This window comes from Eptatretus burgeri, chromosome 6 (assembly GCF_056783735.1).
Source record: "Eptatretus burgeri isolate ZD-2024b chromosome 6, Ebu_testis_v1, whole genome shotgun sequence".
NCBI classification, from domain to species: domain Eukaryota; kingdom Metazoa; phylum Chordata; class Myxini; order Myxiniformes; family Myxinidae; genus Eptatretus; species Eptatretus burgeri.
The window spans coordinates 34,566,317-34,581,490 of record NC_140966.1 but is presented as its reverse complement, the minus strand read 5'-3'; the positions used below and the strand labels follow the sequence as shown (position 1 = coordinate 34,581,490).

Below are 15,174 nucleotides of genomic sequence, written 5' to 3'. Positions count from 1 at the left end.
CTTGCTTAATTAACACAAGGGCCCCACCTGTGTTGAAGCCTTTACTTGGTGTTCCTCATTTTCCCAGGTGTTTCCATTTTCTGTCTACTATCTGTATATCATGTGTTCCAGATTATGATGGTTTCCTAAATTGGCTCGCAAAGCTTAAAAAACAAAGTGGACAATACTTGGAAAAGTACCTGACATATAGGTGTGTGCCTCTGCACAAAGAACGATTTGGATAACTTTCTGATCAACTGACCCAAAAAGTTGATATCTTGCAGCCCGGACTGTGAAAACTCCTGACAGCATACAACAGGTACGGTTTTGTCAAGACACCACCATGATTTTGAGGAAGAAGAATGGTTGGAGAGTTTAGCCTTGAGATTTGCAAGATGTTGTTTTCTAGCTTAGATTAGGATGAACAGACACCTGTTATAAGCCTTACAAAGTTATCTAAGATTACCTTCAGTCATTACACTCAGTTTTTAGACCAAGTTGCATTAATCCATCTTTCTTTGGATCAAGTTCTTTTGAAACTACACTGAAGTTTAGATTTTGCAATAAGATATGATAAGTAATATTAAGGATTGAGGTTCACATTTATTATTCCTTTCATTTAGCATTGCTTTCACAAGTATATGTCTCCCCTTCAATTGGGAACTTTGATTATTCCCTTTATTTTGGTTTTCAGTGCCTTTCATCTCCACAAAACCGTCATCATTGCAGACTCTTGCAATTGCGTATCCTGTGGTTCTTGTCCTCCTCAGGTTGTGAATGTGAGCCGTGAACCTGGGAAGGAGGAGCCAGTCTCTGTGGTACACTATGCTCAGCATGGAAATATTAGTATCCTCGCTAGCTCAGCAGCTCTACTGCTGAGCAACTTGGACCTGCAGACAGCAACCATCATTCTTGGCTACCGTGTGCAGACTCTTGCCTCCGGTAAGTTATACTTTATCAAGGTGAAGTGATATTCCAGTGTCGACCCTGTTTTATAAGCAAGAAGGAGAACCAAGGATTGTGTGTGTGTGTGTGTGTGTGTGTGTGTGTGTGTGTGTGTGTGTGTGTGTGTGTGTGTGTGTGTGTGTGTGTGTGTGTGTGTGTATTGGCAGACAACCTGGTTTCACTGGGCTTTTGCAAGGGAATTTGTCCCTAATAGAGTGTGGAATATTTCAGGAGTTTCCTAGGAATGTCATTTAACAGCAAAGTGACAAGGACCCACACCAACATCTGGTGTAAGGCTTGCACATGCTGATGACCTCGTCATCCTTCATGCCAGCAAAACCATTGAGGACACTGAGCAGACCATTTTCAAGGATATCCATGCAAAGTCCATCTACTACCACCAATGGTGGCTATGGCTTGATGTGCAGAGGACCTTTACAACAGAGAAGTGTGCAGCCAACTGGATGTCCTACTAAATGGAACCCTGCTCCTTTTCTCAATAAACCCTACCTACCTATGGCTGAAGCTTGATTGGACTCTTTCCTTTCATCACCATATGAAGGGAATAGCAGGAAAAATAACAGCCAGTGTCCATCTGCTTCAAAGAGTCTGCAGTCATGACTGGTGAGCTAACTTCCCCATACTGTGAACACCAACACTAGCACTGGTTTACACTCCAGCAAAATTCTGTGTATCTGCCTGAGACTGAAGTGTGCACATCAGGGAAGTGGACGGACAGCTAAACACAGCTCTCTTAGTTGTCAGTGGCTCTCTCCGACCTATATCAGCTCATCATCCTTCTACTCTTGCTGGTATTGCACCAGGTAACCTCAGATGTGATGCTGCAACCAGACAGGCTGCATTTGAAGCTGCAACACAACCCCACCACCTTCTCCAGAACAAAATATCCGAGAAAATGTCCTGTTTTAGTGACTGAAGAGCTGGAAACCCTTTACCAGAGTAGCACAGTGCTTTACCCAGACCAATAATGGGCCAGGAAAACAACAATGGCTTCTCAATGAGTGAAGACATACCGAGCCCACAGGCAGATTACAACACCTGGCACCTGTCTCCACCAATATCCAACTGGCTGCAAAGTGCCATGGAAGAAATGGTGCTGCCTCAACTACCTCATTACATGGATTGGCTGTATTACCGGCTGCATTAATGTCTGCATGCACCCCTGGGGTCTTGTATACTGAGTCAGATTTGACTATGGAGAAATCCAGAATTCAGAGCACCAGACCCGGTAGAGGATTGCCCCATCTACCACCTTAATGGTGGTTAGTATTCTCTCCATCAATAATCACCATCCAGGCCAAGGACTGCTTGGGAACAGCACAGTTCATTGTTAAACACTCACAGAAGCCACACAAAAGAAGTGACAAGGACACAAAGGACTGGAAGGGAAGGTTCCCATTTGAATGTGTCTTAAATGTTGTCTGCTCTTTTGACTGTTAATGCATTTCACTATGTGCAGAGAATCTATGTAAGAATCTCAGCCTTCAGGGATTTATATATGGTACTTTACTGGGGAAAACTACAAAAGTGGTGTGTGCGGATAATGGCTGATTACGTATGCAATATTTGAATGAGCTAACCACCAAAGAGATAGGCTAGTAATGCCAACCATTAGCATATTATATATTACAATATAGAATTATAATGTGACATGTGAGCACCATGATATGATAAATCTGTGGGAGTATGAGTACAATTAGAAAAACTGTAAACTAAAATGAGGAAAGGTAAACATTTTCAAAAGGGCAAGAACCAGCCTCGGTGGCATAATGGATAGACTGTGAGAGCATTCCTTCTGAGTCTGGAAGGTCGGTGTTTCAAACCCGGCCAAGTCATACCAAGGACTCCAAAAATGGTATGTGCTGCTTCCTTCCTTGATGCTCAACATTTGAAAAGGATAGAGCATGGACAAACAACTATAAGTTGGTAATAATAGCGCAGGCTGTGATGGGCCAAATGGCATCCTCCTGGGTCGAACAAATTTCCTTGTACGGGAACTCCTATTGTATAACTTTGTACATCTCAAGCTGGTGATACATTAGCAAGGAGAGAAAATTAATGTTAGGTGGCTTTCAGAAATTGTTCATCAAAATGTTTAATTCATGGGAAAACAATTTACAGGAAAGATAAATGAAGCAAATTAGTTTTTGGTGAGGTGTAAATGTGGATCACTATTTTGGTGAGAGATAATATTGTATCATTGGAAAATGATGACATTATTTGAGTAGTAAGTACGCTTTGAAAAATAAAATGGAGAATATAAAATAGCAGGGTAATCATAAGGTGTTATTATAAATTATATGACTGGTGAACAAATTAAGGAGCATCAACAGAAGTTACAAGACAGGAAGAAATTGCTGATTATGAATGACTATACCAATTCTCGGTTTGATTGATGTTCACAGTAAAGTGAAAGTTGATAAACACCGAATGCAAGTGATTCAAGACTGCTAACTTATATTGTTGTGGGCCGGGTATCGGCTGCGAGCACGATCGTGAGATGGAGCAGTAGAGTCGGCTCCACAGAACACCCGGAATCTAGATCATACCTCCTCGGAGAACATAGAAAGGCACGGGTCCCTTACAGGACCGTGGTCGCCAATATTTTGGTGGCGTGAGGTAGGGTCCACTTGTCTAACTCCAATTTACCTAAGTATTCACGCCGTCCAACTACTGGGGAAACCACACCCTCGGCCGACTCTCTCCGATCCGAGTCGCGGGAACGGCTCGGATCCGGCGTAACCGAGCGGAGTTACCAGAGCTGCGCCAGACCAAATGTACAACTACAGCAGCAACGGCCTTTTTAATCACCCAACATGAAGGAAAGGACAAAGATGAGCTGAAACATTCAACAGGGGATATTTATTTACAATAGGGGGAACGGGGGAAGCACGTAAGGGCAGAGTTAAACCGACTAAGCAATGCAATCACGTACAGCAAAAAGCACTTAACAATTCCTACTTAAAGACGGGCCCACAGACAGAAACACGTACACACAAACACCCAAAAAGAGAGAGATGGACCTTGAGGTCTTTATTGAAGGTTCCCAGCTCGAGGACAGATGAGCTGAGAACCAGAGCTTTCTCGGACCTTCCCGCCTCGTGTGGTCTTCGACGTCCTGGGTCGACGGGACTCGAACCCGCAACTCGATGCAGCTGCAGCACTGGGTACGGAGGACAGTGTCGGGCTCCAGCACACTCCTCCGGCATGCGACAAAACCAGAGCCAGCGACTCGGCGAGACCAGAGGACCAGAAGTAGCGACACGAGACCAGCAGCTGCGGACACCGCGCCATCCCATCTATATCTTCTCGCTCGTCCAGACCACCACACTTTCTTCTCAGGCGGGAGGGGCCTCTTCTCTCTGGCCACTCGCCTCCTCATTGGACGGTTCCGTCGCGCGATTCTCTGGCCGTCCTCCATTGGACAGGCCCACGGTAGGCGAGGCAACTCCCACCCCTCTGGGCGGAGTCCCGAGTGGAGGCGTTTGTTGCTCCGCCCACCTCCTCGCCTTTGGCTACGTGCGTAATGGCGATCGTGTTGAGTTGGAAACGTGGCGAGTGAGACGCCCGCTCCTTGCCGATTGGCTAGAGAGGGATGCCATGCCTATGTTAGACTCCGCCCACGCACGCGCTTGCTGTCGAGTGCGCGAAGAGCGTGGACAATGCCGCGAGCAGAGTGTTGTCGTTGGCGTTGTTGATGTTAAAAATCCTAGCTGTAAAATAATCCGTAGCACACATGTAATTTCCATTAGACGAGGGACGGGTTCTATCTATAAACACACACTTACCGATATAACTGTTCTATAAGGACCTGAATGCTGAGTGCAGTAAGCTTCCAAATTCATAACAATATTAATTATACTGAGATTGGTAAACGAAGAATATATCCAAGTATGGCAGTGAATAAGAACATATTCAGACTGCTGATCAATGTCAACATGAAAGTTTTGGAATTTTGAAAAAGTTGGGACACAATTTACAGGGACAGCAAAGCTCTTTCCAAAAGTTGAATGCTTTTGAATAGAATAATATTGACATTTGCAAAATAGCAGCAGAATGAGTAGCTTTCAGGCCTTTGGGTGATGGTTAGAAAAGTTAGATATCATTAATGGTGACAAAATTGCACAACGTTTTGCAATGAGTATTTGAAAGTGCAAATGATGCTAATTTAATTTGCCAAAGTAAACAATAATATTGAAAATATTTCTGTACCAAGCAATTTCGAAGGATACCATCTTTCAAAATTGTCACTAACAAAGAGCAATTCCTCAACAAAATTAATTTGTATGACAATATGAGTTTGTACAACACAAAATCGCTTTGGTAAAGTTGTATTTTCAAAAATAATTTTTGAAAAATATATTTTCTGTCACACTTCCTTTAATGAGCCTGCCATTGTTGTAGGGAACTTTCCATTAATTGTGGACAGGGCAAAAAGAGAGGCCGAAAGTAAGCATTAAAATTCTTATTACACTGAAATTTAATGCTTCTGGTTTAGAAAGAACTCCATCCAAGTGTGTTTTTGTCGGAATAAAATGGTTACAAGCTAAATTGTGTAAAGTATGACAATCAATCCATATGTAATATTGCACATAAGGTCGGATGAAACATCTCACTTCCAATAACAAAATTATTAATCACAAAAATGATAATAGCATAATAGCAATATTAATGACAATAATATTAACATGTTGCCATCTGTACGTCACCTGAAGAAGAAGCAGGGCTTCAAACATTTCATCTTAGGAGGACATTTTTTCCATTTTAAATGGTTTGTCGGGAGTAACGGTAATAGCATAATAATAACATTGTTATTACAAATTAATATTATTAATAATAATAATAGTAGTAAGGATAATAACACCCTATCAACCCCCTGGCTGAGTCTAAAGCATCATAGTGCTTGACACATCATAGTGTGAAAAATATATGTAATCAAGGTAAAATGAATGAAAATACATGGTCCCTACCTCTACTGCCCGCTCCCTTAGGGAGTATGTGTTTCTTTTACTCTAAAGCAGAAAGTGAAACCAATCATTTTTGGAGTAATTTATTTGGATGCAAACATAAAAATTTTATATAATTTGCTTCTTCATGTTTTTTCCATGTAACATGATTGGCTACAAAGTATATGTAAGTCAATTTTTAACCAACTTAAGTAACCTCATGAGGATTAGGATTACAGTTTAGATTGTCTCCATACATTTTAAGGACCTGAATACGCAATCACATTGACATTGAAATGGATACAGATCACATGGAAACATCTGTGTAGCACTATGCAATGTATTTTTTGATAAGTAGTAGTATACAGTACTTGATTATTGTATTTTTGTACTCGTACATGAAGACAATGTTGGACACTATATACCAGGCAAAAAAACGAAGAAATGTTGTCAATAGTAATTTGTACATTGTAAACTCATCATGATACATTGTATGGATATTGCAGTGCCTTTCTGTAATACACATAGATGCTAAAATATATAGACTTGGCTGCTTGAGGGTCATGAAGATAATTTTCAGAAGACAGTTTTTTTATCCACTCGAGTTTCAGGTAATTTCGCAAAAAAAGTGCATTGGATGAGACATGATTTGCTGGATGAGACAAATAATCACAAATGCCTTCCTTTAATTTTACTTGCAAAATCGAAGTTTTTAAAGTATACTAGACGACCGATAAACCCGTTGGGTTCCCGTTGTGACTGCGGTTTATAAAAAAATCAATTAAAAAAAATAAGAAAAAGATAGCTCAAGCGAACTATACCACTGAGGTTGTTTGCATTGATCAAATAATCCCGAAGAGTACTTGACTGAATGGGGAATTGATTTTTTAATAATCTTTTCGTTGCCCGATTTGAACGAAACTTGCTCGTACGGATCAATGTGAAAAAAAAAATGGAGAAAAGAAAGTCGAAGAAATTATTATGTGGAATCTTCTAAACACAATTTTATTTATTAATGAACACGGAAGTATTAGATCAAAATGGCGGTTTATTTTATGCTTAAAAATAAATAGTTTTTGTCTGTACTAAAGGTTTGAGATTTTAAAATAAATTATTTGAAGAAAAAAAAAAGATAGCTCCAGCGAACTATACTGCTGAGGTTGTTTGCATTGATGAAATTCTCCCGAAGAGTACTTGACTGAATCTGGAATTGATTTTTTAATAATTTTTTCGTTGCCTGATTTGAACGAAACTTGATACTGCACACCCCAGGCGAATGGTGAGTCAGGTGGCACTAAAATGTTTGTGCTATCGTGTACCGTTTTGGCTGTATTTCAGGAACATACGTACATACATACGTACATACATACATACAAGATGAGAGTTTTAGTAATATATAGAATAGATAGATAGATCAATTGGTTCATCGATTTTGTGATTCTGTCTGTCTCTCTGTTTGTCAGTTTGTCACCTGCAGGTCGCAATTTTAAACCGATCTTCATGAAACTTCACCACATGGTAGAGTTTGTCATACCGAAGAAGCCTATTGTTTTTGAGGTCAAAAGGTCAAAAGGTCAACAAAGGCCAAAGGTCAACAACTTAGGTGGGATTTATAAAATCCTCAATTTTCATCCGATTGAATTAAAATTTGAAAAGGGTTTACAATTCAGGCATTAAATTCAACCAGCTAATTCTTTTTGAGGTCAACATGGACCAAAGGGTGAACATAGTCCCAAGGTCAACAACCTCGGTGGTGTTTCTAAAATCCTCAGTTTTCATCCGATTGACCTGAAATTTGAAGAGGATTTTCACATCAGATCACTGAATTCAACCACCAATTATTTTTAAGGTCCACATTGGCCATAGGTCAACATAGGCCAAAGGTCACCAACTTAGGCTAGATTTCTAAAATCCTAAATTTTCATCTGATTGACTTGAAATTTGAAGAGCATTTATATTTCAGGTCACTGAATTCAACCACCCATTACTTTTGATGTCAACATCGGCCAAAAGGACAACATAGGCCAAATTTCTAAATTGTAAATTTTTATCCAATTCACTTGAAATTTGAAGAGGATTTGCATATTTGGTCATTTAATTCAACCACCAATTTTTTTTTGGGTCAAATTTGTTTCATGGATTTTGCAAGTATCGTGCTCTGCACGACATCTTCTTCTTGTTAGAATATTGCTATGTGGCATTTACTCTAATCATGATGGGAGTAGGGAGGGTTGGAGTTTGAGGGGGATGTCCAGGCACCCACAGCTGGTTTTGAACCTTTTCATAGCTAATAATTTACCCTGAACACATTACAACTTCAATGCAGATTTATTAGAATTGGGAGACTGTTGAGCCCAAAGTTTTCCAAGCATGCATTTTGATAGCTAGCTGCCTATCTTTGTGTTCATGTCATACAGTACCAAAGAAAGTTCTGTGACAAACAAAAAAGCACTATTGTGATGTTTAAATGTTTCTTTCTTTCATTCACTGCAGTTGTGGAACGACAACTCGGTATTGCAAGTGGTAGCAACAATCTTTGGATTATCCCTGCTGTACTGGTGCCGACAGTCTTCTTCCTCGCCTTGATTGTGGCCTTGCTGTTTTGGAAGTTCTGCCATCCCAGCTCCTTGGAGTTCAAGGCTGACACTATGAGCAACATTCACAGGACAAAGGTTTGCAGGACGTATCATACTGTTTTTAATTATTGCTTTAAATGTGACTTATTTGCTGTAAGTTTATTAATTGAGATTAGGAGTTACTCAATTTAACATTAGTTGTTAGAGTGAGGCCTTAGCAGGATAGGTTGCAGGTTGCATATTCAGCTTTGAGCGATCTAGTCTGGGTTGGATTCACAACTTGATTATAAACTTATTCTGGTGTATCAAAGACAAGGTGTTACAATCATTGGATGTGCCATCTGTTTGATGGGATGTGAAGCTGGGGACCCATCTCCCATCATCACTTGATGGTAGATGTTGTTTATCCCCACAGTCTTTCGTAAAGAGTCGGTGATTGTCATCGGTACCCTGGCTAAATTCAAAATTACTTTCTACTGGAATGGCAATGGCACACCAGCTAGTGCATTTTAATTTTCTTGCCTTGAAAGTTGCTTTGGCAGTCCTAGATACTCTGGAAAGGGTGAGACCAATTGAATTTACTAAAATAAAATCCAATCTAATGTTTGAGTGAAATACTCCTCACCAGGATCCCAATTCCACTATGCCATTGAAATCATCTGAGTTTACCAAACAAAAAAAAGGTGCAGACAGAGTCGCTGACAAGTTAGTCACTTATTATAATCCATGTATTGAAAAGTCAAACCCTCAACAATTGCCTGATGAGTGACATCTTCAAAGAGGACAATTAATTGTCTTTTAACAGAGTGTGCAGGGCTTTGACTATGCCAAGAAGGCTCTAGGTTCAGACCTACGCCTAAATCAAGCTGTAAATACACCTACGAAGGTTCACGGGGTGGGAAATCATTCACCGGGTGGGAAAGGAACCCCAGCAATTCGCAGTTTGCCACCAGCCACCCCAAGCAAAGTTTGGGGCCGCAACTCTCGGTGAGATTGTTAGTGAAACAGTCCTACTGTGAACATTGTTTTACCTTCTTTCGTTTTTTTACAGTATGAAATGCTCAAAACAATTTTATGGATTCATGAAGTTAAATGAAGATAGAAAAATCCGATTTATTTTTCATTGTTTTCAGAAATTTAGTTTTGATGACCTCCATTTCAGGAAAGGTGATAAATATTCTCAGGTAATTTTAATAAAATGGTGAGATATACCTCAAATGTCCTGCTTACTTGCATTGCACATTTATAGTTATTAGTCAGAGCTGTAAACGATGTCACAGAATGTCATTTGCATGAAAATAGCTGAATAATTGAACTTTGCCATTCATTGCTCACTTTTAATCGCATTATTATTGTGAGACCCAAATTGACTTGGAAATAAGACGCACATGAGTTGCTTCATTACTTCGGGTATCTTGCAGTATTGCTTCCATTTATTTGATCTTAAATATGTGAGGTTTGAGGCCTCATCTTATGCTGAGGTGAGCATTTGTTTTTCTGGGGCTTACTTTGAATCCTTTGACATGCATCTCCCACATAGTTACAAAATGATAGCATTGTGACATTGACAGACAAAAGGTATCCTAAAGTACTCTATGGAACTTTTAAGCTTTACATAAGTACAAGATATTCTACCTTATTTTTCAAAGATAGTGAGAGTTCAAGTCCATTTGGCTTGAGTGCCTTTGGACATTTATAAAGATAATGCAGTCTTTGATTGCAATTGCAGTTGGTGGCAGTTCAATACAGTTGCACAATGACTGAAATATTCCAGGAAATCGAAGAGGAAATTGCCATCAGCATAGCATTTGTAAAACTCACAACTTTTTTCCAAATGTTCTGAGGTCAAACTAGACATTTATTGCAGGGTTGCACACTCTGATACAGAGTCGGCACTTAGTGGAAGATCCACAGGTCCCGACTCTGAACCTCAAAGTCCAACTAGTGCCTTCACTTCACCAATCAGCAATGGAAAAGCCTCAACACTCACACTGAGGAGCAGAGGTAGGGAGTGCCATTGACCTGAACTCATATTTGCACTTATTGTTTTTTTGATCAATTGCCTTACAATGTTGTGACAACATGTTCTCGCACATTAATATTTTCCCAATTTGTTTATTTAAACGAATGTATACAGTATTGGAAAAATTTACAGAAGCACACAAATCATACACATGCAGGATTTGGAAGTATTGACAAATTGCAACTTGATGGTGTATGCATTGTTGATACAATATAATATCACAGAAAAGTGTTCACATGGTATTGGGACAGCGATAGGTTCACTGTATATCAAGGTATATATAATGGAGCAAGTATATTTATGTCCAGCCACTAATGGCAGATTTTATGATTTAATAAATAAACAGCGTTTACCCATTTTGTTTGTGTTCCTGTTAGAGCATAACAAAATAAATTGCATACGTGTTGTTAGTACCCATGGCCGGATTAACCATTTTGGGGCCTGGCGCCAAACAAATTTGTGGGCCCCCGTTTGGGGAACCATTGCAAAATACAGATCTCCACATAAGTAATCTTTTACACAGCACACAGCTCTGTATAAGTTTTATTTACAATACTTTCAATTCGTAGTCAAAGCAGAAGCATTGTTTCTGAAGTAGCTGCTGTTACGAGGCAGCTTTGCTTCATTTCCATCCTTATCTGCTTCACGCCTGCGTTTCTCAGCACCCCTAAAATGTTTTTTCATCATTTGTGTCCTAATTATCCAGTTGTCCTCGAAACTAACTATAACTTTCCCGCTCCGCGTGTGTGGTTCTCAAACTGGAACATCCGCCATTAAAAGTGTGGACTGTGGTGACGTCATGCACCAGGAAACGGTAGTATGTTTGTTTGTTTTTCAATTCGAATACATTATATGTTTTGTAAAAGTAGCATTAAATTATATACATATTCTTTATTGAAACGTATTGTGGTGTATACACCCAAAAAAAATAAAAAAATAAATAAATATTTTAAAAAATTGGTTACTACGGGTCCATTCTGAATGTGGGCCTGGTGCTGAGGAGCCATTTGCACTTTTGTAAACCTGCCACTGGTAGTACCCAATGTCACGGGTCATTGGCACAACCCCCCCCACCCCTTCTTTAGGGAGGGGGTGGGGGGAAGATGACTTACGATTTTCACCTGTACACGTGCCACATTGCAGGTAGTTTCCTGACTCCTGCTGCAGATAGGGGGGTATTATTAGTCACAGCAGAAAATATGTTGGCCCCATGCCCCCCATTATTCCCCCACCACCCAGGATGCTCCCAAAGGGAGTGGGTGTTACTAATAATTCCTAATTTAGTTATGGAAAGCTGGAATATCAAGTATTACCTACTCTGATCACCCCACCAAGATGTTACATTGTGTTCTATTGACAACAATTCATTGTGAATCAAATCAGTACCGTCAATGTACTCCACGAGGTATTTAATTTATTTTTCCTTCCATCACATTTCAAGAGGTATTGCCATTTACGTATATGATCACATAAATAATGTATGATTATGTGGAGGGAGCAGAGAAGGGAGGTGACTTGAGATCAGGAAGCTCTTGCATATACACTGCTTGCCTAATTGATATCCTATTATTCCATGTCACACAATAATGCTGTTGTGCTTGCACTATGAGAAAAAGTAAGGTCCCTCCCTTCCACCATTGTAAGTGCGCAATGGGGGATCAGACTTATAAGACAAGTGCTCAATGCTAATGGTTATTCAGACTCATGGATTCTGATATACACAGATGCAAACCCCTCCCCACAAATGAATGTGTCTAATAGCAAAGACACTCACAAGGTTGACTTTTCCTGACCATCATTCCACACAGTTGCCAGCAAGAAAATACTGTGAATGCGCAATGTTCATCATTTGCAATAGGTCAGATGATTTCGAGAGTCAAGGATCGGTTACAAAACAGTGTGGTGTGCAGCATTCCTGGTGATGAATTCATAGATGAATATGTGTGCACAGTCAGGAGAACTTTGGACATGAGAAAAAAAAGATAACATGGGAATGTGTAATGTGCAGGACAGGCAGGTAACATGTTTCCCAGAACCAAGCACTTCGTGGAAACGAGCCCAAAGTTTGAGGACATTTGTACTTCGTAATGTGTTGCACAAAGAACAGCAACATTTCCGAGAAGCCTGGGAAGCCAGAGAGGGATGCAGAATTGAAGCTAGCAAGAGATTTATGTTGCAATATGTCGCAGTAATAACTCTGAGCATACAGTGTGAACATTCCTACTTTACTATTTAATTATTCCCACCTTCTTGTGGGGTCTGTCAGGGAAATATTTTGGCCAGTCTTTCACGAACCGGCTGGACAGGCCTGACGTTTGACTGAAAGTAGCAATAATTTGGAATTTGGCCAGGGTGTCAGCATTAACTCTCCTACTCTACATGAAAGTCAATACACGATTTTTAATGACCATCAACTAATGCGAGCAAACAGAACACACAGAAAAACATCCATCTGAGCGCGGTGCACTTTGCTTAATTTCAGATAATACAGTACTGCACAAATGTATGCACTTTACATAATTTATGGAAAGACACATTTACATGTTGCTCATTCCACGACAGCATGACTGTTGTCCCATTAATGGTGGCACAGTGCGATAATATTTTTCCACGTCGAGAAAGGTAGTCAGTCTTTTCATGTGTAATTAAATAATATATTTAATGATGCACAGAGATATACAGATAGATTACCTTCAATATGAAGCAGCAATATTTAATATCCTTTACAAACTCCGAATAAAGTTGTCATGTTTGAATTGACAATTAACTGTAGTAGCTGGAACAGTTTTTTCTTCTCAGGCCCTGAAAGTGTGTGGGTAGAACAACCCACATTGCTCATTGAACCACCAAGCGCAACACGACGATCGCAGGAAGAGACCTCAATCCAGCTTTTACCTCTCCAGCCTGTTCTTGACAGTTTTCAATCTGAGAAGACTCAGGAGACTGTGCTTGGGATGAATGAGGTTTGTCATTTTTTTTTTATATCATTATGAATATAATATGACAATAAATTAATCCCCATAGTAAGAGAAAACAATTCAGTTGGACAAAGAGCACTTTTTTTTTTTTAGCAATGACACCTTTCAGCAAAACTGTGAAAGGGGAACCCAAATGAAAATATATTTTCTTAAAAAAATAAAACCCTGATAATTACTTCTTACATCTTGCTTTAAAAGGAAAAAAGATGACTTTTTTGGTGAGTTCCTTCTACAGAAGAATTGGCATTAAACTAAGGGGTTTTTTTTTTAACGGAAGCAAAACACTTCAGTTTTTGACTCGCTTAATTTTGGAGTGAAGAGTTTGAGTGAAACCACAATGATGGCTGGCATTGAAACAGAATATGACAACCTCTCATTTAGATGCAGAATCCATCGACAGTCGTGAGTGTAAACCAGTGGTCCCCAACCTTTTGATCCTACGGGCCGCATTCACTACTCCCAAGGATGTTGGGAGCCAGAAAAAATTTGATGCATTTTATTGAGAAACTTGATACTGTCACACAACGTTTGTGTTGAGAAATCGATACAACGTTTGGGGTTTATTGGAGTATTGTGTTTTTTAATTAATAAATTTTACATGTATTCGATCGATCGATTGTTCACGCACTGTAATTCTGAACAAATTTCCCTTTGGGGTGTAATTAATTTTAAATACTGCCGCAAGATGCTGGAAGGTAAAATCAAATTGATTTGATTCCTCCCGGCAGTAAGCGGCAGTGGCCGGCAGTGGCATTGTGTAAGGCTTTTCAGGTCACGGCGCCGGCCAGCAGTGGCCGGCAGTGGCACTGTGTAAACCCCTTTAAAATTGCTACATGGAAATGTGTTTTGATTGAAAAGTCCTCGTGGGCCGCAGTGTAGGGCTCCGCGGGCCTTAGGTTGGGGACCAATGGTGTAAACAGTCCCAATGAGGAAAATTGATGAATGGACGTATTATGAGGAAAGCAATGGGGATAACAATAAAGGTAAATGGTTCAGTTGATGCCGTAGATCTGCATTGTTTAGAACTGTTTTAATGAGAGCGAGATATGATTAATTGCTGTATGAGAGTGAATTTTTGGATGAAAATCAAACGACACATGTAACAATCAGGACAATCGCAGACCTTTTACATGATACAGATTAGTATGTCACTCAAAAATCAGGAAAGTTATGTTGTCTAGCCATATCTCCTCCAATACTTGCTAAAATAATGCAGTTACACATAGAGACTTTCCATTATTAGCCCCTGTTAGACTTCGTCTGAAATGGGGGCTTATGGATTTGGTCTCAATTTTCGTGTGTGTGTGTGCGTCCACAACCATATCTCATCCGCAACCATATCATATATCACTTGTATGGACCAATTTTATTCGTATTTGGAAGAAAGACAACACATGATGGTATACATATGCATGTCATTATTTTTGACATCAGAACCAAGATGGCCGACTGGCGACCATTTTAGTTGTAAAAAACAAACTCGGTGTCGAACACGTCCTCAACCATTTCTCGGAGATGCATTTACCGATGTTGCTCAAACTGGGTACACACACAAGAAACAATGGCTTACATATGCACGTCATTTTTTTTTTCTGTGATGAGATCCAAGATGGCCGACTGGCGGCCATTTTGTTACTTAAACGTGTCCCCAACCATTGCTTGGACATGCATGGTACGATTTGATGCAAACTTGGCACAAGCACAAT

General features: G+C 39.9%; 1 protein-coding gene across 2 annotated transcripts in view; it reads left to right on the top strand.

Annotated features, from left to right (window-relative positions):
* The window catches only part of LOC147024530 (uncharacterized), a 147,916-nt gene that overhangs the window by 54,157 nt on the left and 78,585 nt on the right, over positions 1-15,174 (top strand). For both annotated transcript variants that reach the window (XM_085884529.1, XM_085884530.1), the window contains exons 9-13: positions 750-921; positions 8,385-8,563; positions 9,273-9,454; positions 10,335-10,471; positions 13,290-13,453. In XM_085884529.1, the coding sequence (XP_085740655.1) occupies positions 750-921; positions 8,385-8,563; positions 9,273-9,454; positions 10,335-10,471; positions 13,290-13,453 (834 nt within the window). The remainder of the gene's footprint in view (positions 1-749; positions 922-8,384; positions 8,564-9,272; positions 9,455-10,334; positions 10,472-13,289; positions 13,454-15,174) is intronic.